Consider the following 25325-nt stretch of genomic DNA (forward strand, 5'->3'; position numbering starts at 1 on the left):
GACGTTGTCACCTGAGGGCTGAATACATCTGCTAAATACGTACCAACACAGTCCTTGGATGAAAAGATGGAGTTGTGGGGAGGAGAGGGCTCTCGGGCCTTTTAAAGATAGGACTTCAAGGATGTGCGGGATCTGGCTGCAAAAGAAAAAAGGAAGGAATCCCAGGCCGGGTGCAGTGGCTCATGCCTGTAATCCCAGCACTTTGGGAGGCCGAGGCGGGCGGATCACGAGATCAAGGGATCGAGACCATCCTGGCCAACATGGTGAAACCCCGTCTCTACTAAAAATACAAAAATTAGCTGGGCGTGGTGGCACGCGCCTGTAGTCCCAGCTACTTGGGAGGCTGAGGCAGGAGAATTGCTTGAACCTGGGAGGCGGAGGTTGCAGTGAGCCGAGATCACGCCACTGCACTCCAGCCTGGAGACAGAGTGAGACTCCGTCTCAAACAAAAGGAATTCCAGACGGGTTCTGGAGGCAAAGGCTTGGAAGCAGGATAAACCTTCAGGGGACACTATTGAGGGCTGCTTTAAGGGGTCCCTTCCTATCAGAGACAGGAAATAAGGGAAGAATGATGGTGTTCTCAGCCTGAGCAGATGCTTTGCAGTAGGAGATGCCTGGGGAAAGGTACTGGGCATAGATAGGCGTGGCAAAGTGGGCTCATGGTCCTGCACCCTGAACCCCTTGCCTCTCTCCAGCTCCCAGGCTCCAGGGATGTCCGCCTTGAATTTGGCGCCCAGGCCATGGAGCAGAGGCTCCCGCTCCCCTCTGTCACGTGAGGAGCATGTGATGTGTACCTGCATCCACTATGAAGCCCCCCTTTTCTCTTTTTGCATTTGTTAAGCCTTTGGTCAGGAATCTGCCAATTTTCTTTCCTGGTGTCATGGAAAGGCCACAGATCTGACATCAGCGTTAAGTCCCAGCTTGAAGGCATTTACTAGCAGTGTGGCTCCAAGCCTGCATATTCTCAGCTGCAAAATGAGACTGATAAATACCAGCCCTGCCTGCTTTACACAAGAACAAGTTAGAGAGTGTCAGGGAAAGAGCTGCATAGTTATTTCATTTTTTTTGTTTTGTTTTGTTTTGTTTTGTTTTCTAGAGCTGCATAGTTATTTAGAGTGCAGCCCTCAAAGCTGCTCCCACCCCAGAGCTAGGGCCCCCTTCTGGGGTGGCCCCCAGGAATGGGTAGAGACTCTCCACCCCCAGTAACTGGGCAGGAATGCTCTCCTTTACTCAGCAGAAGAAAGCCTTTTTTTTCCCTTTATGACTCAACTTGTCTTTTCAGCACTGTGAGGGAAATTGCTTTCTTCCCTTCTATTTCCAAGGTCAGAGGAGGGTGTACCCCTGGAACCTGTGTGTGGCCCACCAGCCTGACAAGCCATGACTCACACCCCCCAGGTGGAGGAGAGAAGCAGCAGAAACCCAGAATGGGCACTTTCTTGGTCCTGAAGAGCCCCTCCTCCCTGAAACAACTGAGCTTCATTTCTGTCCCTGTTCCCCCGTGGTGGACTGAGACAGTTCCAGGGAAGAAGAGTTGGGGCAGAAAGTGCTGTGCTGGTTACCCTTTGGAAGGAGCAGTTGGTTCCCATGGCAGGAAGGGGGTGGTGGTGCCAGGTCTCGAGCCCTGGAGCCTTTGCTCTGACTTCCCTATGGGCTCACTATGTTCTGAACAGAAAAGAAACAGCAAAGCTGAAAAAAAGCTGAGACTTTGCTGCAGAGCACAGAGGCACCAACAGCCGGAATTAGAAGCTGTCGCTTAGGGAGCTGAAGGCTGACAGGAGATGGAGCCCAGGCAGGCAGAGGGCAGGCAGGCACGTCATACTCACCTCCCCTCCTCTCCCCTCCCGTCCCACCTGCTGGGCCTGTCCCCCCAGCAGGCCCCAGGCTGGCAAAAGGGCTCCCTCCCCAAGATGCCTCAGTGTGGTCTGCCACTCTGTCTGCAACTGCCTCCCTCCCAGGCCCCTTCTTTCCTCAAGTGTCACCAGCCCCCTCACACTGTCACGTTGCACCAGCTTGGCAGGGTTGGGCCTGGTAGCGTGTGTCTGGGAGATCCAGAGGGCTGCTCAGGGGATGCAGGGGGCGGGGTGAGTCAGCAGGGGACTCAAGTCTGAGTCAGCAATGGAATTGGGAAAGGGGTAGGGACCCTTCTCTTTGTGCAAAAGGTGAAACTGAGGCATGATGGGTGAAGGCAGCCTTGCCCCAGTCCCATAGATACACAGCAGTGATGGAACCCAGGTGTCCTTCACCTGCCCCAGTGCCCCAAGGGAGGGCGTCAACTCTTCTTCTATACATCCCCTGCAGCCAGAGACTAATTCATCTCCAGGGCCCAGATATGGCATTTGCCTAAGGTACACCTTGCCTTTTTGGGAGGAAAGCAGGGAGGCGGGTATCCAGGCCTGGCCACATGGGAAGGCCCCAGTCTGCTATGCAGAGGCCTCTCCAGGGGCAGGATTGCATCGCCTTCCCCATTCCTGGGCTACCCAGCTCCAGACTGGGAGCCCAGAGACTCTGCGTGACCCGGTCCAGAGGCGAGGGGAAGGCAGCTTTTCCTTCTCCTGTACAGTCATCAGCAAAATCTGGGGGCTGCCCAGTGGGCTCCATTGGGCCCTGGCTCTGGCTTACATGCACATGCCTGGGTCAGTGAATTCCTCTAGACCCGAATCCTCACCTTTACAGGCCAGTGCCCGGCAGAAAGGTTGAAGATAGGGCACCGCCCTGGGGTATATGTGGTCTGCCCCAGTGTATCCAGTCTGTAGTGATGTAGGGAGCAGGCTGATCAATGCTAGGCCTTAGCCCAGTAAATGATCAGGCCCCCTCACCTCACCCTACAGCCAGGGCCTGGTAGAATCCCAGAGGTCAGACTCCCAGAGGGATGGGATGGCAGGGTAGGGGCAGGAGGACCTGTTTACTTTCCAAAGGAACAGGTGCTCACAGCTAATGGCATCTGCTGTAACTCTCTAATAAGAAAACAACCTCTTCCCAGAATCAACCCCTCTCTGCCTCTCCTAAGCCAGTGCCTGTCCCTATTTGGGATTTGGGATCATGTCATCGGTGCAGTGAGTGGCTGCCCACAAGCCCTTCCACAGCAAGTTTTGAGGTCAACCATAGCTGCCATAGGGTCCTGAGCATCCAACCACTCTGTCTTCCTAAAGGGGCCTAGATTGCCTAAAAGTTTGGAATTCCCCCTAAAATAGGGGACATCTTTGCACTCAGCTCTTCTGCTCCAACCCTGAGAGTGGAGACAATGAAGGGCCACATATGTGTGGGGGCGAAGAGGGGGTGACATAATTTTCCAGTGATTGTGGCATCAGGGCCAGCAGAAGGGGAAATGAATCCTTTTCAAGTTCAAAGGCAGGGCCATTTCACCGGACTCTGGAAAGGACCTCACCCTGGGTTCAGCTCCCAGGAGATTTCTTCTTCCCCGGCCCGTTTCATTTCAGGGGCACTCCACTACCCTGCCTCCATTTCCTACCTGTAGACTAGAGACCAGGCTTAAGCAGGAAACACTGGGACAAGGTTCTTTAATAGGAGTAGGAAAGAGAAAAATAAATAAACCTCATAAATTCAGGAGAGCAAATGATGCTGACCTTGTCAGGCAGGCAGCCTGAGAGGGGTACATGCTGGGAACTGCCTGCCCCCAGGCCTAGGAAGAGGGGTGAGCCAGGTTCAGGGTGGAACAGCACCCAAGAGGCCACTGCCCCTTGTGACTCAGCCAAGCAGGGCCAAGACAGCTTTTCCATTTCAGACTCCCGTTCTTGTTCCCGACAGGCAGAGGGGAGGGGGAGAGCCCTCAGCCAGGGAGTGGCCGTCCCCAGGGAGCTGTGAGGTAGTGCCAGGCTCTGCCTCAAGCAGTGGACAAGGCCAACTCAGGGCAGGCCTGATGGGGCCTGGAAGCCTGGGGCAGGACGGTTCGGGGCTAGAGTGGAGGTGGGTGGGTCCAACCCTCCAGGTGAGGAAACTGAGCCCAGAGCTGGTTGCTCAATAGGAAAGGCAGAGTGGGGCCAGGATCCCACTTTCTTCCTCCCAGTCCATAGTCTTTTGCCCTCAACAAATATATGACACTTATCTAGAGATGGGGGCGGGGAGGTAGGAAGTCAGCTTGAGAAGACTTCTAGGCCCCAGAGAGGCCCTGCCGTGAGGGTGCCTGGGTCCTGTCTCAGACTCTGGCCTGGCCGTTGAGGAGGGGGCTGCAGCATCCAAGGCAGCCACAGGTTCCCACAGCCTCAGAAGGCTGGGGCTCCTTTTTCCTGGGGGAATAGACCCACATCCCAGAGAAGGGGCTGAACCTCCTTGCTAAATGTCCCAGTGGGATGGGGGCATCAGAGGCGGCTCTCCTGGGCATCTGCCTTTGCTACGAGTGGGTCCTGCTCACACAGCTCTGGGGGGCACTCGCAGGCCCTTTCGGGCTTGTCCTTGGCCTCAGAGGGAAAGCAGGTCCTGAGGCAGGCCCTCACCGACTCCTTCACCTCTGCCTCTAGACCCTTCATCCTGGCCTCGTACTCTGCCAGCGCCTCCTTCTGGAACTGTGGAGACAGCAAGGACCCCTGCCTGGCTCAGGAGGGGCCCCCTGGCCACCCTCGCTCCCTGGACAGTGGGAAAAGGAGATGCCCAATACCCATGTTCGGAGCTCCCAGGAGACTGCGGTGAGAGGCAGGGTGGGGGAGTGGTGGAGCCCATCAGAAGCCTCTCGAGAAAGGGGATCCTAACCAGGCAGAGATCTGCAGAGCTGCCTCATTTGAAAGGGCCTCGGGACCCCACAGTGAAGGATGACGGCCCCCTTCCCCTACCCTCTCACTGGCAGCTCCCTGGGGCAAGGCCCCTTTACAACCCGGAACCCCTTCAGTTCTGCTGGGGGCCCCAGTAGTGAACCTGTTACCTGCTTTTCCATCTCCCGTATCTGTTCCAGGCAAGCCGCCTGCTTCTCCTCCAGCTTCTCCTGGTGCCCCTCCAAGTTCTCCGTCATCTAGGTGGGAGTGCAGAGAGTCAGGACAGCGCAGACGGGCAAGCTGGGTCAGAATCCAGCTGTAATCCCAGCTAACTAGTTGTAAGACTTTGAGCAAATTCCTTAACATTTAGGTAGTTTTTAAAATTTGTAAGATAAGGATAGCAGCACCTGTCTCACTGGACTGTAAAAGATTATACGAGACAGCTCATGTGAGGCACCTGGCAGAGTGCCTGGCACAGGTCAGGACCCAGTAGGTGGCAGCTGTGTTCTGTGGTTAATGATCCCTAGGGGAGCTTCAGGTCCATTATTCCTTGGCACCTCAGGAAGCTTCCTCACTCCCTCTTCATCCCCTGACCCTCGCCAGTCCCAGCCTCCCCTGGCCCTGATATGGGCCACTTAGCCCATATCATTTCCACACATGAGAACTGGCCAGAGACAGATCCCTTCAGGCTGGTACCCCAACCTCCATACACAGGCCAGAACCCAGGATGTCCCCTGCCACCCCAGCTGCATGGACAGTGTATCTCCTAAGGGCAAAGTCAGGGCCTGGGGCCACCCCTTCCCACTCGTAAAGAGAGAGAGAGAGAGAGAGTGTGTGTGTGTGTGTGTTTAGGAAGGACACAGCCCTTACACACCTGCTTGATCACCTGCACTACTTCCTGGATGTGGGAGTTGTTAATCTCTCTCTTCAACCTGTTGGTGTAATTGGAGTTTTAGAAAAGGGAGAGAACCCTTAGGGAGAGTAGGGTAACATGAAGTCTACGCAGGGTGTAGGCAAATGAGAAATCCAACATAGGGCAGGAACCAGCTGGGGGCAGGTGTGGGGACTCAAGCAGTATGTAGGGGCCACTGGGAGTCCTGGGGCCCTCTGAGAGAACCATTTCACCACCAAAACACACTGTCCTTCCGTGGGAAACAGTGCCACCACAGTGGACAGGCTGCGATCCCAAGGCCTCAGCTCCCTCCCTGCAGGCTTGGCTGCCTCCAGAGCTCTGCCCATGTAGTGTTGGCCTCCATGTTTTGTCTGAGGAGGACACTCTGATCAAAGGTGACAGGTGGGATCCGCTTTTTGGAGAGCCAGGGGACAGGTGCATCTTTGGGAAGTGAGTCAGGATCCACTTGTAGAGAGGCCCCTTTCCACCTGAAGTGGGGTCTGCCCAGCCCTGGGCCTCCCCTCCAGGGCTCACCTCTCCTGGGCCATCTTGTCTGCGGTGACTTTGGTCATGCCCTGGATCCGCTCCAGTCTCTTCGTCTCCAGCTTTTTCTTCATCTCTTTGGTGTCGCTGCAGAGAGACAGGCATGAAGGAGCTGTTTTGTGCGGCTGAGCCCTTGCTGGGAGGCGAGGCAGGTGTGGGAGGGAGGCAGTCGTACTTCTCCGACGTCTCCTTCAGGGCCTTCAGCTCTGCCGCCTGTTTCTCTCTGGCCAGCTCCATCATTTTGGAGATTTGCTGCGGGAAGAGGAAATAGGCTTGGCGAGAAGCCCTTTGTTGTTCAGAGGGAGTGGTGGGGGGGTCGGTGGGAGGGCGGGAAGGGTCGGTGGGGGGGGGGGGAGTCGGTGAGGGGGTTGGGTCGGTGGGAGGGGCGGATGGGGTTGGTGGGGTCGGTGGGGCTGGTGGGGTTGTCGCCCCGCCCCTCCCGGCCACCTCGGCCGCGTGCTGCTCTTTGCGCTTCAGAACGCACTCGTACTGCTCCTCGCCCTGCCGCAGCAGCTCTAGTTCCAGCCTGTCCTTCAGCTCCCGCACGCGCCCGTCCACGCCCTCAGGGCCCTCGCCCGGCGCAGCTCCGGCGCTCTCCTCGCGGGGCAGGCTCCTGGGGAGGCCACGTGGGGACAGGCCCTGAGATCCTCCGCCGCCCGCGCTGCAGAGGGCAGGACACCGCCACGGGCCTTACCTCTTCTTGCGAGAGCCCTTGCCCGGACCCAGCTTGCAGGCCCCAACGCCTCCCACGCCCGGTGGCCCGAGCTCGGCCAGCTGCGCCGCGCCCCGCTGCAGCAGCTCCTCCCAGCGCCGCGCTCCGCGCCGCTCCAACTCCCGCAGCTCCTTCTCGTGCCGCCGCTGCAGCTTCACGACGGCCTTTAGCTCCCGGAGCTCCTCCAGGCTGGCAGTCCGCGGCTCTGCGGAGGCCCGGGTGAGGCGCACCACCGGCCAGGCCGTCCTGCCCGTCCAACCCCCAGGGAGCCCCGGACCCGCCCCAGGCTCATCCCCGAGATCACCGGGCTCAGCAGGCCTTACCCGCAGCTTCTTTCATAGCCTCTTCCCTGGCCCCGGCCCTGGCTGCTGCAAGAGCCACGGGCTGGGCTGGCAGGTGCTCTGGAGGGCCCCTTGGCTCCGTTCGCCTCCCCCACACCACCCCCTGGGAGTCGCAGTATGTGCCCCCTGCCCCGCACTTTCCCCAGGTGAAATTTTTTAAAGGGAAGTGCCTGTGGGTGCGGAGGTGGAGGTGCCCCCAGTAGGTGTGCGGACCGAAGCTCATACCTGGTGACCCATTGCTCGTTGGGGCCAACGCCCCATTGACCTGGCTGGCAACTGGACTCGCCAGTGGGAAGGGCTTCTGTGTAGGGAGAGCAGGTTAGGAAGGTGGCTTGACAGCCCTCTCTCCCCGAGCCTGGGACTCGGCCCTCTCCCCATCCTCTCCCATAAATAGGGCCGATCTCTGGTGAGCAGCGGTGCAGGCAACACAGACCTCAGGCAGACCTCCCATGGCCTCCTTGAGCTTCACAGACTTCTTGTCATGGGCACTGAAGAACTTAATGGGGTTGGCGAGGGCCACAGTGAGATCTGGGTGGGTGCACAGGACATTACAACATGGTGTATATGGAGATGTGCCTGGAAGTCTCCCCTGTCCTCACCCACTCCAGGATGCCCCATCTGGATCCCACCCCACTCTGGAAGCTGGCTTGATGGGAAGGAAGGGGGAACAGACACCCTGGGGCTCCTGGCATGCCATGGGCTCCTACCTGCCCAAGCACCAGGTACGTAGTCCTTCATCTCCAGGAAGATGAAGAGCGCAGGCATGGTGAGGGGCATGTTGCTCTCACTGTGCAGGCACAGGTGGTGGTACCCTGTCAGACAGGACAGGGTAGGCAGTGAGCCAGAGCCCATTCCTGCCAGCGCTGTGCACACACAGCCTAGGACCCAAGGGTCTGAGTCTGGCACTGCACCATCCTGGCTGTGTGACTTCAGCCAGGTTACTTTAACTGTCTGAGACTTGACTCATCTATGAAGAGGGGATGAGTGTCTACTCGTGTGGTTATTGTGAGGATGAAGTAAGAATGTATTATAAGCCCTTAGCACATTTTAAATGCCCATAAGTGTCAGCTACTTGAGAAATTGCCCCAGCCGTTTCAGAAAATTACAGCAATTCTGTTAGGTGGGCAGAGTTCCCGCCTCTCTCAGGTTCCTGGAGAGGTACTGTTCTGCCCTACTCCTTACAATGTGAGGGCTTAGGTAAGGCCTCACTCCAGGCCCTCTCCCAGAAGCTGCCCCACCCTGTGCACAGGCTCCTGCTGCTGATCTTGGAACAGTGAAGGACCCCACTCCTTACCAGAATTTAGGGCATTGATGGGGATGATGCGGTGTCCAAGAAACTTGTTGCCTTCCTCCATCACAGCCACCCTGAGGGAGGCCAGCTCAGGCATCAAGATCTGGGGAGAGTTGGGGACATGACAGGTTGGGAGGGGAGAGAGGAGCCAAGCTGACCCCCTCCCTGGCTCCAGAAGTCTCAGCATCAGTGTGAGAACATGGTGAGTGTCACCAGATTTGGTGAGGACAGACAGAGGGCACACTCTAGGCCATATACAAAGACATCCCCACGGCACATGCCGTGGCTGGTTCCACACAGGGGAGGAGGGCTGGTTTTGCAGCCCAGGGCTGAGGGGGCCTGGCGCAGACAGCCCTTGGCAGCTTTGCCAGTGGGTATCCAGTGGGGCAAAGACTCACATGGGACTCTCAACCCTGATTGCACATTTCTGCCTCTAATCCTCACACACACACGCGCATACACACACACTCTGCCCACCAAGTAAACTTCTGTAAACTTGGGTTTTGCACTCTTGAAACAGGAGGGCCCAGGGTGAGGGGTGGGAAGAGGAGGAGGAGGAAGGTCAAGGAGCTGCCTTGTTTACTTCCTCTTGTCTGTAAGTAGAGGCCAAGAACTAGACAGACTTTGCCCTGCCGTGCCCTGGACCCCACCTTCTCAAAGACAAAGGGCTCCTCCTTCCAGACAGGATTGATGGAGTTGGTACTGGGTGACAGCTTAGTTCGATAGCGCCTCTTGGGGTCCCCAGGAAGGCCAAACAGCTCCACTTCCACATAGGTACGCACGCTGCGTTCTGACAGGAACTGCCCAGAGATCACCTGGGGGTAGGGGCCCAGGAAAACCAGCATCAAATCCCCACCCAGGCTCTTCCCCAAGCATCTGGGGCCCCTGGCTCCCTAGAGCTGAAGCATTTGTTCTTGGGTGTTATGAAGAACCTCATTCAGCTCTGGCCATGAGTAGAGGCTGTGTAGCCCACGGGTTACAGCTAAGCTCTGAGGACCAGGCTGCTTCTAGCATGAAGGGAAGAGGTGGGCCTCCCACCGGCCTCCCACCACCCTCCCTAGCCAAGGAGGGAACAACGCCTTCCCCCAGGAGCTGGGGCTCCGGCTGCCCTACTCTGCCCACTCTTCCTCCCCTCCCCCACCCCAGCCTCAGCCCTTCCCGTTGGTTTCCATGGGGACCAAGTGGCAGCCTCCAGTGCTGAGGAGGAGGCAGTTTCCAAGGCAACTTGCTACTGCAGGAACTGGCTGGGGCTGAAGTTTCCAGGGTATCAGGGGAGGGGGTTGGGAGTTGAGTGAGGGGTGGGCTCCTGTGCCCTTCTACTCAAGACCTCAGCCTCCCGGCCACTTTTGTGCCCCAGGGCCTTGCCGTGATGGAAAGGGTGGTGGCCACCACCACGTCGATGCGGTCCACTGAGAAGGGGTTGAACTGCTTGTCTGGCCGGCGCATGAACTCGTGCTTGAGGAGGTAGCCGCTCTGCCCGTTGAACTCAAACACTGCCATGTTCTGCTGCATGGGCAAGTCTGGAGGGACAAGGACACTCAGTGAGGAAGGCCCAGCCCTGGGGCTGTGCCCAGTCTCCATTTCCTCTATTCCCAGCCTTTGCTGTCTGGTGAATGGGGAGGTTGGGTGGACCATGAGGATGAGGGCTTCTCCTGTCCCAGTCTGGTTCCTTGCGGTGTCTCCTCTCTTAGGCAGGGTCCACAGCCTGGAGGCAGCAAGGAGGAAAGCCACAGCCAGGCTGAGGGCCTGTGGTGGGAGCTGGGGCAGGTGGCCCACAGACATACCTGGGTGGAGTGGCCAGAACCCACGCTGGCAGCCTGGCATCTTCACATCCATCATGTATGCGCAGGCACGCAGGCACAGGCTAATGCATTTCTACCCCCAAATTCTCACGTACCTGGGCATGCTCCCAGAGTCTACACTAACAGCAGGACTCCCCAGGCTGTTCCAAAGACCCCTCAAGGATGTAAAGGTGGGGGCACAAGGACTAGGGAAGGATTCTTAGGGGCCTGGGAATGCCCTCACCCATCGTCTGGAAGTTGAGGGCAACCATCTGGCATCCAGCATTCCAGAACATCTGGGGCATGTAGTTGGAGGAGTCCATGCGGGTTCCCTTGGGGTAAATGCGGCTCATCTGGCGCTTGTTGTAGCTGTCCCTGAGTATAGGACCCTAGCCCAAGGCCATCTGCACCAGGAGGACCTAACAACTTACCCTGGGGGCCCTGTCCCCAGGCCCTCCTCTGGCTCTCCACCCCAGCCAGGGACCCTGGCCACTGAAACCTCAAGGATACTCCACAAACTGCACCGAGGCCTTGGAGAGCAGGTCATATGCCTTGAGCTCTGTGAAGGATGAGATGACATAACTTCGGTTCTTTTCTATATAGGGGAGAAAAGGAGGGGAGGAGTTTTATCAGGCTGTCCCCTCCCACAGTCTTGGCCTCCCCTTTGGGGCAGCTCCCTCTGGCCTATAGAGATGCCTCCAACCCAGCATTTCCACTGAGGCCTGAGGTTTGGGGACCAACCTCTGGCAGAAGTGTATGGATCACAGTGCCTGCTGGGGTGAGGGGTGTTCTCAGTCTGTATGCACAGGGGTGGGGTGTGTGCCATGGATGTGGAGAGTGAGACCCACATGCCATAGATGGGCACAGAGGGCATGGGGAACATGCCAGGCTGAGCCTAGGGGGTCAGTAACATGCTGTGCACACATGAAATGTGAAGACATGCTTTGATGTGCACAGGGAGTGAGGTATGTAAGCTATGGCTGAACGCGTCCGGGGAGAGGGGCACATTAACTGTAGTACATGCCATGAGTGTGCCCAGGTGGGGATGCAGGCTGTGGGTTCAGGGATGAGAAGTCAGTGCTGCAGAAGTCCAACTGTGCACAGGAGGAGACAGAAAGAGGTGCTCGTGCATGGGACATACAGAGTGAGAGGAACGCACTGTGCTTGTGTCCAGAGAAGATAAAGGTAAACAGCCGGGGTGTGCATGAAAGGGGAGGGGTGCAAAAGGGCAGTATGCTCTGGTGGCTTTCTCTGCCTCCACTCCCTCTCAGGAAGTCTCATGTCCCACGGCCAGGGCTTCTGGGCTTGGGCCAGCCCACAGCACAGTTCAGCCCTGGGAGCCACAGAGCCTGCAGGCAGCTGCAGGAGCCCCAGGCCATCCCAGCCAAGGTGGCCTGTCATAACGCCCAGCCTGTCACCGACACACTCCAGAGCATTCTGTTTGGTGCCAAATTCCTCACTAGAGAAACTGGGAGCCACTGCCACTTAAGCAAGCCCTTTGCCTGACTCCGTGGCTGGATATTTATAGGGAGGGCCCCAAGTCCAAGGAAGGGGGAGATCCCCCTTCTTCTTACCCACCCATAAGTTACTCATGCTAACTTACGGGCAGAGAACTCAAAGGAGATGAACTTGGTGGGCTGGATGTAATTGACTAGGCTGGACATCTCCTCATAAGCCGTCACTTCCAGGCCCGCTGTGCCCTAAGGAGGAGAGGGGAGGGCAAAGAAGAGGAGGATGGTGCAGAGCCCAGGAATGTGGCCCAAGGCCCCCATCCAGGGGGCTTAGCAGTGGAGGATGACACAGAGGGGCCCGGGGCTACCCCCACACACCTCATCCGACTGCATCTTCTTAATCTCTTCTTCGTCCAGGTTTCCTGACTCCTCCTCCTCTTCCTCTTCCACCTCCTCCTCCTCCAGCTCAGTCCCATCCTCGCCAGCCCACACTGCCACACACAGCTCTGTCGGCACTGGCTCCTGCGTGGCTCCTCCAGGTCCAGCCCCTCTCCTGTTCCAGATGCTCCTAATACCCCCTGCCATAGTCCTCCCCGACTCACCTGTGCGCTCACCTGCAGGGGCACTGGGTGGGCTGCTGCCCTCAGCCTCCCCACCAGGATCCTTACTGGAGGAGGTGGGGCCAGAAAACTGGTTCTTCTTGTTCTTGATGAGGATCTTGCCCCTGAGATCCTCGGGGCTGGGCAAGGGGACACCTGGTTTTAGCTATGGAGTGGAGAGCAGGTCAGCACCATCTTCTCACCTTCATGGCATAGCCTGAGCTCCTTAATACCAAGCATGCTTCGGCCTCCCCCACTCATCTTGACCCGCCTCTCACTACTGCTCGTCATCCTCATTCTCACTGAGATAAATCCAGCTTATCCCTTGGAGTAAATGCGGCTCATCTGGCGCTTGTTGTAGCTGTCCCTGAGTACGGGACCCTGGCCCAAGGCCATCTGCACCAGGAGGACCTAACAGGCTACTCTAGGAGCCCTGTCCATCACTTCCTCCAGGAAGCCTTCCCTGATCCCCAAGACCAGATCAGAACTCCCCAGGTGCTCCCATAACAACCACTGGGTTGTAATGGCCCGGTTACTTGTCTGTCTCCTCACTGGAGGGTAATACACCTGAGGGCAGGGACTGTGTCTTTGTCACTAGCATACGCCGAAGCCCAGCACAGTGCCTGACACATGGTAGGTGACAGGATCCCAGACCCGCATCTAACCAAGTGAACCCTAGCATCCTCTGGGAGTGTCTCCCTCCCTAACCTGGTTCTCACCCTGCCCCAGGTTCCCAGGCCCAAGGCCCAAATGTCCCACAGCGAAGCCCACTCACCGGGAACTTTTCCAGGGGCTCTGTGAGCAGCATATCCCCAAAGATGGTCCGGCAATACTCAGCCATCTTAGCCTGCTGGCGGGGTCTGCAGGGAGCAAAAGTGGGGATGGGGTTCAGCCGCTCAGCACCAACCCTATTATGCATCCTTTTGTGCCCTTGATGACCCAGATCAGGGGCCAGGAGGTGAGGGAGGCTGGGACTCGAGCAGGAGAACATGGGGCCTTAGGGAGATTATACTGAGACATGGGAGAAGCTGTAGGCAATGGCTAGAGGCTGGGGCAGTTGCAGGGAGGACAGTTGCAGGCAGGAGACTGGGGACTGGGTGAGAATGTGGCTGAATGGGCCTGGATACGCACGAGTCCACATGGTTCTCAAACGACAGGATGATGGGATAGGGGGAGGTCTTAAAGGCACTTTCTGCAATAGCCTCAATTGCTTCCTGGAGGAGAAGGAGACTCCATGAACAGAAGGTCAGTATTCCGACTGCCTGTCCCGTGATAGCACTTTTCCCCCCTGCCTAGTTTCAATACACACATATAACTGGATGGCCACCATTGGCCCCCAATCCCTGCTGGTCCCCACTGGTCTGAGGTCTTCCAGCCATTCTTCCTCTCTAGCTTCAGCCCTCCAACCCCTCAAAGCTTCTGGCCCAGAGCCCTTCCCTACTGCTACTGCCACCAGCCTCTGTGCCCAGGGTCTCACTTTGAAGAAGATGTCTGTGGTCATGGTGAAGCCGTGGGTGATAATGGGCTCCTCGTCAGGGGGTTTCCCCTTCCAGCAGTCTAGCTCCACGCAACGGCAGCCAGAGAGCAGCACCTGGCGGTACATCTCAGCCGAGGAGAGGCCTGAGAACTGGCCGGCTGAGCCAGAGGATGGCAAAGAGGTGAGGGCATCACCCAAAGGCAGCCCAGCTCTCCCCCAACTGCCACTCCATCATGGTCTGTGTTATTCTCAGGGCCAGCAGCATGTGGGCAACCCCTGTGGAGGATGCAGGGAACCCCTGTGAAAGCAGAGGTTGGCACCGAGGTTATCAGGGCCCACCTGTCAGGTAGGTGTTGTGGGACGAGTTGATGAAGTAATGATTGAGTGGCTGCGTCATGTCGTGGTGGAGCAGCAGCTTGTCCTGAGCCAGCACACTGTTCTCTGGCCCACAGAGAAACCAGACCATGCCCTCAGGTGACAGCTGGCCTGGGGGACAGGAGATAGCTGTCAAGGCTGCAGCCCTGCTGCCAAGGCAGGACAGGACCACAGGGGACGGGGGGTTCCCTTAGTCCTCACCCCTCTGCACATTGATGCCACTGGGCTCATACTTGTCGATGAGGCCCTGCCCCTGGTCAGGCCGTGCTGGCGGGAACAGCAGGGAGTTAAGCCGGGAGTCCCGCTGTTTCTGGTTGATGAATTTGGTCAGGTGCTCCTTCGTCATGTAGGGTTTGGCCTTAGCATGGCTTCAGGCCAGAGAGAAGAGCACAGGTTCATATCCCTTGGGCCTGGAGGCTTAGACAACCCCCTTGTCCAGTGAAGCCTCCTGATTCCCAGCATGGCAGGTGGGAGGAGGGGATTGTTAGCCACCACCCTTTTCCCATGACCAGCACAACCCAAGAAACTCACTAAGAAGTGAAGATCTCATCTATTTCTGGCCGAGGACAGAGGCTCATGAGGAAACTCTTGTAGACAGGTTCTGGGAAGTCCTCAGGATTGATGGCGTCATTCTGGGGGCATAGTAACCTTATTGCCCCTGCCCTCACCTTCTCAGAGCTAAGAACCGCAAACTCGGCCCAGCCCTGGTCAAGGGGACCTGGTCAGAAGGCGGGCTCAAGGCAGACAGAAGAACTTCAAGGACAGCCAAGCACCCACTTCTCAAAGCCCTGGTTGCTGAGCCAAGAGCATGCTTAGCTGGTTTGCTCTGACCCTGATTTTGTACAGTGGCTATTCCATCGGCTGGGGCAGGATCAGAACTAAGAATGACCAGAATGAGGTAGAAAAGAAGTCAGAAGAAATGGGTGCTGCTTGCCAGGCTAGTAGGCTGTCTTTTTTAAGTGGAGGACAAATATTCAAAAAGAAACAATTTGAATATAAACATATATGCACCTAACAACAGAACCCCATAATATAAAAAACAAAAACTGATAGAATTGAAAGGAGGACAATTCAACAATAATATTTGGAGACACCAAAAGCATGGGGACAAAGAAAGATAAATTAAATGTCATCAAAATTAAAAACTTTTGTGCTTCGAAGGACACCATCAAGAAAGTGAAAAGGTAACCCACAGAATGGGATAAAATATTTGCAGATCAGATATCTGATTTGCAACCCAACTGACAACCCAACTGAAAGATGGACAATGGATTTGGACAGGTATTTCTCCAAAGAAGATACATAAGTGACCGATAAACACAGAAAAGGTGCTCAATATCATTTGTAGTTAGAGAAATGCAAATCAAAACCACAATGAGATACCACTCCCACTAGGATGGCTAAAACAAAAAACAGACAATCACAAGTGTTAGTGGGATGTGACTAAACTATAACCCCACACAGCACTTTGGGAGGCCAAGGAGGGTGGATCACCTGAGGTCAGGAGTTCAAGACCAGCCTGGCCAACATGGTGAAACCCCATCTCTACTAAAAATACAAAAATTAGCCCAGCATGGTGGCACATGCTTGTAATCCCAGCTACTTGGGAGGCTGAGGCAGCAGAATCGCTTGAACCTGGGAGGCAGAGGTTGCAGTGAGCTGAGATCATACCACTGCACTCCAGCCTGGGCAACAGAGTGAGACTCTGTTTCAAAAATAAATAAATAGGGGGGAGCGGGGGAGGGATAGCTTTAGGAGATATACCTAATGCTAAATGACGAGTTAATGGGTGCAGCACACCAGCATGGAACTAACCTGCACATTGGCACATTGTGCACATGTACGCTAAAACTTAAAGTATAATAATAATAAAATAAAAAATAAAAAAAAACAAGGAAAAAGAGAAGGACAACTCAAAATAAATAAATAAATAAATAAATCCCTACACAATGCTCTCACTTTATAAAACAGTTCGGGGGTTTCTCAAAATGTTAAATATAGAGTGACCACATGACCCAACAATTCCACCCCTGGTTATATACCCAAGAGAATTTACACATGTTCATACAAAATCATGTACATAAATATTCATAACCAAAAAGTATAAAAAACCCAAACATCTACCAACTGATAAACAGATGAACAAAATGTGGTATATCCATACAATGGAATATTATTAGGCGGTAAAAAGGAATGAAGTACTCATGCATGCTACAACATGGATAAACCTTGAAAACATTATGACAAATGAATAAAGCCTGACATCAAAGAGCACATATTTATGATTTCATTTACTTTACCACCAGAATAGGCAAATCTATAGAAATAGAAACAAAAAGTACATTTGTGGTATTCAGGGATTCTGTACCTTTGCATTCCTTCCCCCCAAAAAACAACATTAAATGTCTTTCAGAATCACACTGGAAGGCCAACATCAGTCTTAGTTTGGAGCAGAGGGTCTGAGCAGGAGAGTCTAACTGGATCTCCCCAAATCCATCCCTGTCTCTGGAGCTTCAGCTCCAAGCAAAGTTGGGTCAGTAGCCTCTACTGAGACACAAGGAAAGCAGATAGATAAGGAGGACTTAGCCAAGGGAGGAGCTCAGGCTGCAGGAGAGAGGGAGGGTGGATGTGTGCTGACCACAGGTAAATGTTGCTGGCTGTAGGGGAGCCGCAGGAGCCCATTCCTACCTCTCCCCAACGCCACATTTGGATCCCTGTGACTGCATCAAGGAGTCACCAGCTCTGCAGAGCTGTGGCTGTGGGGTAAATGCTCCTCTTGGGATTCATGTGGGCAGGTGATCAATGGGGGTCGTAGTTCTATTTATTTATAATGTTCCAAATTCTTACCAGGAGAAAATACTCCATGGGGTATAGGTTGGGACCCACACAAGAGCACTGGCCAAGCAGGGACAGGGGCTGAGATTCACTCCATTGGCCAGGTTTGAACCCTAGCTCAGGGCCGTATCAGCCCAGAGGGCTCCTTTTTGTAATTCACATAAGTTGCCTCATGGGGTGACCCTGCTTACAACTTGTAATTAAAAATTAATAACTAAAAAGAGAGGGAAAAAAATGCTTTTCTGTACAGAGCAGAAGTCTGTATCTTGGCAGCTTCCGCCTTTGGTTCAGTTCCTCTCCCTCGACACCCTGCAGACTTCCAGATCCCTGCAGACTGCCGCCTGCCACTGCCGACCTTATCTCGCTCCTCCAGGCTGAAAACATTCACGCTTAGCTCCCATTCCCAACACTAGACTGGGAATGCACGCTGTTTCTGCTGCTTGCCCTGAACACAGTCCGTCAACCACAGCCCCAGCGCCCCCACCACCCAGGGTAGGGGATACAGACAAACCTGCTTGGAGCTCAGTGTCTCACCCCCTTGCCCTGGCTCCACCCCTGTGCCTAGTGTCAGTAACCAGCAGCTCCAGGGTTGATTGGCTCTCCAGGCTCTTGGCTGGGGCTATGATGTCACCTCTGCTCCCCCACCCACCATTCCTGGCCAAGTTGCTTTCTGGTGGGGACAAGAATACTGGGGGATGGGCAGGGGTGCAGATCCACTCACTTTGCCTTTGGGGAGGTGGCAGGCACTGAGAGCAGCTTCCACCCGCTTGCGGTCAGCAGGAAACATCTGGAAAAAGCTGAAGGGGAAGAGAAAGGTACCAGGTACAGAGAGGAGTCAGATCTGAAAAAGAAAGGCTTTGGGAGCCCCTGGAAGCCTGGGGAGGGGTTGGGGGGCTCACTTCTTCACCGGAATCTTCCCTTCAGAGTTGAGCTGCATCTTGAGCTTCACAAGGCTGGGGGGCAGAAAGCAGCCCGTCAAGGCCCAGGGCTGGCATGCTCATCACCAGGGCTCAGGCCAGGCAGGGGGCACTTACATCTTGTCCAGGAAGGTGCTGCGGGAGGCGTTGGCCGTCAGCGGATGCTTGACTAGGGCCAGTACGTCCTCAGCCCAGACCTGCAGGACCACAGAGAGCAGCGGTCAGGCTCCTGAGCACCCCCGCCCAGGCCTGTGTCTCTCAGGAAGTCCAGGCTATCCCAGGGGCCCAGACCCAGGCCCAGTGCTCCCTGGCACACCTTGCCCACGTTCTCCTTGTAGGAGACGAAGTTGTGGAAGGTGAGGTCCACCATGTCCGGGCCGGACACCACCGTGAGTGTCTTCAGCAGGAAGCTGTTGTCAGGAAAGTCCATGTTGAAGACGTCCCGGAGCTTCTGGCTCTGCAGCACATGGTGGCATCGTTAGGATGGAGGTGTGCTCCCTCCCTGCCCAGTGTGGCTCTCTCTGGCCCTCCCCTCAGCCACTTGGGCTATGGCCCGCTGGGCAGAACCCCATCCCCATCCGAGGAACCACAGGCCTTAGCATCTTCCTGTCCCTGATTCCAGCGGCTGGGATGGGAAGGAGAGGCCCTGAGGAAAAGATTAGCCAAGATGGCGGGCAGGCGGGGAGGCGGGCCTGGGAGTCCTGTGTCTGTTGGTTGCCACTTTTGTTTGAAGATAGATTCTTAGCTCCCAGTCTCAGGAAACCCCGCTTCCCACCAATCCCTTCCTCCAATTTTCCTACCAGCATTAGGCAAATATAGGCAAACTAGTCCGGGGGTGGGGGTGTAAACCACCCCTCCCAGACAGGCCGGGGTGCTTTAGGGGCAGGAGGTGACCCCTCCTCCCAGATTCCTGCCATCTCAGCTCACTGTGCACAGTTCTGAAGCTCAGAGCCCAGGCGAGCCCAGGAGCCGCCGCTCCCCTTCCTTGGCTTCCGGCCACGGTCCTTGCTGCCCAGCCCAGGAACCATTCCCTGTGCTCCAGAAGTCAGGCTTCCCACGCCCACAGGGACCCCTGCCCTTGCCCCATGGAGCTAGTAGCTGTGCTTGAGCCTGGGCTGCTACTGGACACACCTACCTTGGGCATCTTGGCAAACTTCCCAAAGCGAGTATCCCGGATGCTGGTGATATCCAGAAACTCCATCTCCTGGGAGTGGGGGGGCGGGGGGCGGATCCAGGTGGGAGCAAAGAAGGGATGTGGGACAAAAAGTCCAGGTCAAGAATAAGCAACAGGGAGAAGGGAGCTTCCACACCCTTCAAATCTTGGCCAACACCTCTCTCTAGATGCCAGGCTGCCCAGGAACACCTGGACCCAACCTTCCCTTCCTATGGCCCAGGTTCTCTCTATTCATGCAGATCCTCCTCCCTTTCCCTCTGTCCATTCCTCCCTGGCAGGGAGCTGGAGCCTACGTGTCTCCTCCACCATCCTGGACCCTCCCCAGCTTCCCCTTCCCGTCCTCCTGCCCAGCAGCTGGGGCCTATCTCTCATCTCCCGGAGCCCCAAGTCAACCCACAGCCATAGGCAGAGCATCAGCCTTCAGCAGCAGCGCTTTCGCCTGTCTCTCTCTCTCCCCAAGGGATGCTAAGGATGGAACATTTGGGTAGCCACAGGTTGGAGTGACTGCATCCTCCTTTCCAGAGCAAAGAGCCCCTGCCCACAGGGGAGCCCCTGGAGCCACCCTTCCAGGCCATTCTGTACTCCCCAGCATCCATGCCTCCACCTCGGTGCATCATTATCCTCAATGATAAGCAGGAGTCCAGGGCCATGGCACACAAGGGTTTTCTCACCTTACTTTGATACGTCCAGTATAAGTAGTAGCCCTTAGGATCCACACGGAGGATAACTGGAGAGGCAACTGTAGTTTCCTGCAGAGAGAAGGGGCCAGCACTCTGTTCCGAGACCTCAGGCCAAGCCTCCCTGGTCCAGGCCAGGGGTTTCAGAGCTCATTATCTTCCCAGGAGGTGCCCATCCCAGAAATCTGAAGGCATTTCCTTTTGTTGTCTAGAGCTAAGCACCGGGAGGGACAGAGGACTGGGGATGCCATTTCTGGAAGAGAAGGGTTTTCCCCTCTAAAGCCCAAATAGGCATTCTCCCTCTAGACCCTAAACAGGATCTTGGCCCCTACCTCACCTCATAGAGGGAGACTCCCTACCGCCACCCAGGAGAGACTGACACAGCGAGAGCCAAGAGCCCAAACTCCTGCACCGGCATCCAAGGCCCTGCACAATCCAGATGCAACCTAACTTCCCATATGCCCCTTCTTCCCTCCATGAACACCTCCTACCCTGTCCATTCAACTGTCCCATAAAGATACCAAGCCTTCCCACCTCCAAACCTAAGTGCCCAAATCTCTGCTTGAAATAACTTCAAGGACAACCCAAGCCCCCCAACTTCTGAAAACCCTTCCTGAAATGTGCTATAGTAACTGGGGGAATGTGAGTCACAGACCTACAAGCCCACCTAGGAAATCCCCAGGGACTCATGGACTCCAGGACAACAAGCCTGCGCTAGACCTTGAGCTTGGTGCTTGGTGCTTGGCACTTGAATGTGGTGTTTGCTGAATGAGCAAATGAATGAATTAATGAATGAATGAACTTACCTTCTAAAGTCCTGTTCCACTCACTGACAGAGCACATAGGCTACCTTTTAGTTTAATGGTCTTTGTATGTGTATATAACAAGATATTAAAATTAAGGTTTCCAGCAAGGCACAATAGTTGCCGCATACTAAAACAGACCAAATGCAGCATTTACAAAGTAAATGATCCAAAAAATGTTCTCAGATCAGAGGTGGTTAGAGTACAGGGGAAAGAGAAAATTTTTGTGGGGAAGCTAATTTTAAGAAAGCTGTGTTGGGAGCTCCATTCCCTTACCTCCCCAAGGGAGAGTTGGAGTGCCTGATCCCCCACCTTAAGCCTAGTGAGGGGTTTCAACTCTACTTGGAGAGCTTTTGTGATCTCTCTCTTTTTTTTTTTTTTTACCTTAAGTTCTGGGATACATGTGCAGAATGTGTAGGTTTGTTACATAGTATACATGTGCCATGGTGGTTTGCTGCACCTGTCAACCTGTCATCTAGGTTTTAAGCCCCGCATGCATTAGGTATTTGTCCTAATGCTCTCCCTCCCCTTTCCCCCCACCCCACAACAGGCCCCTGTGATCCTTGAAGTTGTAGGCGTAACAGAGGTCGGACTCCTGCCCAGGAGACCTAGTGGACTACAGCAAGCTAACTGTGCGAGGCAGAGCAGGGGATGCTGGCCTGTCGGACAAGCCTGCACCCTTGGGACAATGGATGCATGGGTATTTGCTGGGGTCCAGGGTGGGCCCATGGGAGAGTGGGGGCAAAGGGCCTAAAGCCACAGGAAGCTGAAGGTGGTAACGAGGGGCTGAAGACATAGTTGTGAGTGACCCCTAAGATAGAAACACTGGGGGGACTTCAAGCAAGAGCTTCCCATTAGAAGGGGTGGGTCTCCCAAGAATCCTCAAAAATGTCCCCCAGAGAAAGAATCAGCTTTAAGCTTCTGCCAGGCTCAGAAAGCATGAGCCAATTTATGACAGCACCTATTTAAATAGAACTTGGTTACCCCTTTCCCATCTCCCTCCCTATAGCTCATGCCTAGAGGGGCCTTGAGCAGGACCAGCAGGGAATCCCACCAAGGCCCTTTCCAGGGGGCCTACAGCCTACCTGAAACCATTCCTAGAAGGAGAAGGGTAGAAGATGTCAATGTAAATAAAGGTTGGAGTTTTGATTATAGCCAGTTTCTGACATCTGACTGGATTTTGTGATGAAAAGTGACCACTGGACTGTGTTACCTGAGAGTAAATATAATGCTTGTGGCCTTGCAGAGTTTCTTTCCATGGCCAGGGGGAGAGCTTCTCCTACAAAATATATTGTAGAGGCCATGGGAGATGAAATAAAGTTGGGATTTGCTTACATCCTATGTATTCTGCTTATTCAACATGGCACAGCACACCTATGCCATCCACTAACTGTGCCGAAAGCAGCCTGAAAGCAGAGCCCTGTCTCGCAGCAGCATGGACCTGTGGATAGGCTTGGGACATTCTTGCTTGTGCAGGTCAGGATCCAGAGAACATCCAATGCCCTACCTTGGAGAAGGGAAGGGAACAGCCAGGTACACAGGTGCCAGCTTAGGAAGAAGGACAAACAGTCTCCGCTGGCCGCCAACCCCCCACCTCCACTGCCACCCTGTGACCCTCTGCCCAGTCAGGTTACACACACTGCCCAGAGGAACTGAGAGAGGCCACTTCGCTTTTCATTCTGAGCCACTTCCCTCATTCCACAGGCTCCTGGGGCATGTCACCTCCATGCCACTGCCATGCTACACCAACCCCACATCACTCCTAGGGAAGCAGAAAGCATCTCACCACAGGGCCCCAACCCATAGTCATGGGCAGCGAGATCCCCTAGCCTAGCCCAGCGCCGAAGGGCCTAGACCCAGACCCCCTCATCCCACCTCCCATCAGGTGGACAAGCCAGCACTAAGGGCTGTCTTCCCTCCCCCACCAAGCCTTCATTTCCCTTCCTGGGACAAGCCCAGCACTCTAACTCTCAGACTGGGCCAGCCCAGCAGCCTCCCCTCCCTGAAGGAGGATCTCCATAATGTTCTCTCCAGCCTAAGAGAATCCCTGGCCTAAGGTAACATTTTCAGGGGCCAGGAGAACCAGAGGCTGGGAGCAGCCCCATGTAGGAAGGAACAGACACAGCAGAGAGAGGGCTGCAGGGTGCAGCAGTGCCTTCCCCTTCCCTTGCTGACAGGCCTGCATCGGGGAGCAATGCTGAGCCCAGCAAGGGGTAGCAGAAGTCAAATCAGTTCCTTCCCTGGGAGCTGAAGCCTCTAGTTCTCACTTAGGTCCAGGGGCCTTTTGTGGCTGCCCCCACAGCAGCGCAGGGGAGAGCAAGGCTTCCCTGGACAGAATGATGCCCAGTGGAGGGGGTGAAGGAGCTGGGTCTGAGCGCCCTGCCGCAGCAAGGGCAAGACATCTGTGCTGGGAGCAGGGACGAGCTCACCTCTCCTCCTAGCCTGCCTCAGCTCTGGGGTGTGCTTTCCTCCTCTTCTCTTGGGGGTTTGAAGGAGAAGAGATGCAGACCCAAATAAACTACCTCCAGTGACCACCCAGGCAGCTCACCCACTTCTCACACCTAGAACCAAGGCTTAGCCCTGCAGCTGGGGACATACACCCTTAACCCCAGGTTTGTTTATCCAAGCAGTGGTGTCAGCTGCCTGGTCAAACCACACAGGCGCCTGGATCCTAGGAGACATAAACCAATTCTCCCACCCCAGCAAAGCCCCCTAGCAGCCCAGCCCCCACCACCTGGTGCTCCAGCAGCTGAGGCCCCTGCCCCACTTACATCATCCCATTTGATGAAGCGCTCCCCTTGGCTCAGATAGGCCTTCACCTTGGGGGGCAGCAGGACAGGGTTGAGCAGAGACATGGTGCCAAGCGTTCCTCTTTGGAGAATCTGGCAGACACAGGCAGGCAGAAGAAGGGCAGGAAGGAGGCCAGCCAGGAGGGGGAGCCAAGCTGGGCTCAAATGGCACCCATCCCCGAGCTGCTCCAGAAATCTAGTTGCTCTTATAGCCCCTGGGGTGGCCCTGGCTGAGTGCAGGACTGAGCTGTAGCCAGAGGCCCATCTGCCTTGTAAATCACCCTCCTCCCACCCGCCCTGCCTGCCATGGGGGCCTGTGGTCACTGCTTCTGCCCAAGGAGGCTGAAGCAGGAAGCCCCCGCCTCTTCTGGAAGCCCCCGCCCCCACCCCCACCCTGTGCCTCTCAGCACTTCCTGCTCTGGGCTTCCTTCTCTGCGCTGCTCACAGCGGAGACGTGGTCATGAGGCCGGGTCGCCTTGGAGCCAGGGCCTCTCAGTCCCTGTGGTGGTCTCTGGTCAGATTTGGCCCAGGAGGGCTGGAGAAGAACGACATGGAGACCGGCTGGGGAGACTGCTGCCCAGGCCTGGACTGAGGGAAGGCACAGGGAGCTCACTAGGAGAAAGGACCTCCTCAGGGGCAGGGTCCAGAGCATGGGCATCTGACCCCAAAGGCTGGGAGCCCCGTAGAGGCAGGGGTGGGGTGAGGACAGGGCCCAGCTGGAATGGAGTGTTTTGAATAAGCAAAGTTTGCTGAACACATGCTCCTCTTTCTCAATGCTTCCTCCCCATGAAAATGAGGTGCACCTGCCGGGCGCGGTGGCTCATGCCTGTAATCCCAGCACTTTGGGAGGCTGAGGCGGGCGGATCACGAGGTCAGGAGATCGAGACCATCCTGGCTAACACGGTGAAACCCTGTCTCTACTAAAAATGCAAAAAAATTAGCCGGGCATGGCAGTGGCGCCTGTAGTCCCAGCTACCCTGGAGGCTGAGGCAGGAGAATGGCATGAACCCGGGAGGCAGAGCTTGCAATGAGCCGAGATCGCACCACTGCACTCCAGCCTGGGCGACAGAGCAAGACTCCATCTCAAAAAAATATTAAAAAAGAAAGAAAATGAGGGGCACGTGAGGCAAGGCAATCACTCCCCTCACCCACCTCACCAGACTCCCACCTCTGGGCCTCTGGGACTGCCTGAGACCTGGATCCCCACTCAGCAGCCCCTGCCCCTGCCTCCACTGTGCTCTCCTCTGGGTGTCCGCCTCTGCTGTGCACCCCAGCCTGCAGCGGGGCTGGGGCGGAGGGATGGCTGTTCTGGTTGGCCAGGCTTAGCCCCAGCTGCTCAGGTGCCTGACCCACACTCTGCCCCAGGCCCAGGGAGTTCAGCACCAGCCCAGCTCAGCCCAGCCCACTTCCTCTTGCCTAATCTGCTCCTCTTATCGCCCTTCTTAGCCCAGCCCGGAAGGCAGGGAGCTCTACCCAAGACTTCCTTCCCCTCTGGGACCTGGCCTTCTGCCCTGGCTCGCCCCCCCATGGGGCTTTGCATACCCCCAACAACGGTGAGACCCTCACCCAGGCCCTAGAATTGTCACGGCTGGAGGTCTGGTCCAGGGCAGGATGGAGGGTGAGGGAGGACACTCTTCATGGGGAATTAAGATAATAAACTGCCCAGTGGAGGCTGGAGCTAAGGGAATTCCCAGCACAGAAATAATCTGCAGAAGAGCAATTCTAGGGCCAGGGGGATGGAGCCGGAGCAGGGCCTGACCAAGCCTCCTGGAAATGGTAACAATTCAGAGGACTCTTCCTCCTCCTTCCCCCCAATCCCTCAGAGTCCTCTCTCCTCTCTCCCTCCCTCCAGTCTGGGGCCCTTCTGGGGGCCCCTCTGGTAGCCCATGCTGTTCTGGGTCCCTCCCTGGGATCAGGTTCCCTAATGTCTGTTTGAATGGATTTTGCAAGGGAAATCCCTATCCC

General features: G+C 55.7%; 1 protein-coding gene across 8 annotated transcripts; it reads right to left on the bottom strand.

Annotated features, from left to right (window-relative positions):
* Window positions 1–3501: 3501 nt before the first annotated feature.
* On the bottom strand, window positions 3502–23691 carry PLCB2 (phospholipase C beta 2). Of its 8 annotated transcripts, none has more exons than XM_054451777.1 (32): window positions 23343–23691; window positions 19763–19840; window positions 19053–19121; window positions 18234–18374; window positions 18035–18114; window positions 17900–17953; window positions 17722–17797; window positions 14697–14797; window positions 14367–14533; window positions 14130–14276; window positions 13791–13948; window positions 13445–13527; window positions 13089–13173; window positions 12329–12479; window positions 12093–12205; window positions 11867–11963; window positions 10774–10858; window positions 10508–10632; window positions 9848–10002; window positions 9133–9297; window positions 8486–8585; window positions 7899–8003; window positions 7625–7719; window positions 7417–7492; window positions 7174–7218; window positions 6833–7055; window positions 6586–6751; window positions 6314–6390; window positions 6130–6225; window positions 5578–5635; window positions 4874–4960; window positions 3502–4520 (listed from the first exon to the last, which is right to left on the bottom strand). In XM_054451777.1, exons 1-32 carry the CDS (start codon window positions 23424–23426, stop codon window positions 4317–4319), a joined length of 3546 nt encoding a protein of 1181 aa, XP_054307752.1. In that variant the 5' UTR covers window positions 23427–23691; the 3' UTR covers window positions 3502–4316. The 8 variants fall into 8 exon arrangements, 7 of the variants coding, with proteins under 7 accessions (XP_054307752.1, XP_054307750.1, XP_054307751.1 ...); XM_054451775.1 differs by having other exon boundaries at window positions 12317–12479; XM_054451776.1 differs by having other exon boundaries at window positions 7174–7215; window positions 12317–12479; window positions 23343–23537.
* Between the last annotated feature and the right edge of the window lie 1634 nt (window positions 23692–25325).

Source organism: Pongo pygmaeus, chromosome 16 (assembly GCF_028885625.2).
Source record: "Pongo pygmaeus isolate AG05252 chromosome 16, NHGRI_mPonPyg2-v2.0_pri, whole genome shotgun sequence".
NCBI lineage: Eukaryota > Metazoa > Chordata > Mammalia > Primates > Hominidae > Pongo > Pongo pygmaeus.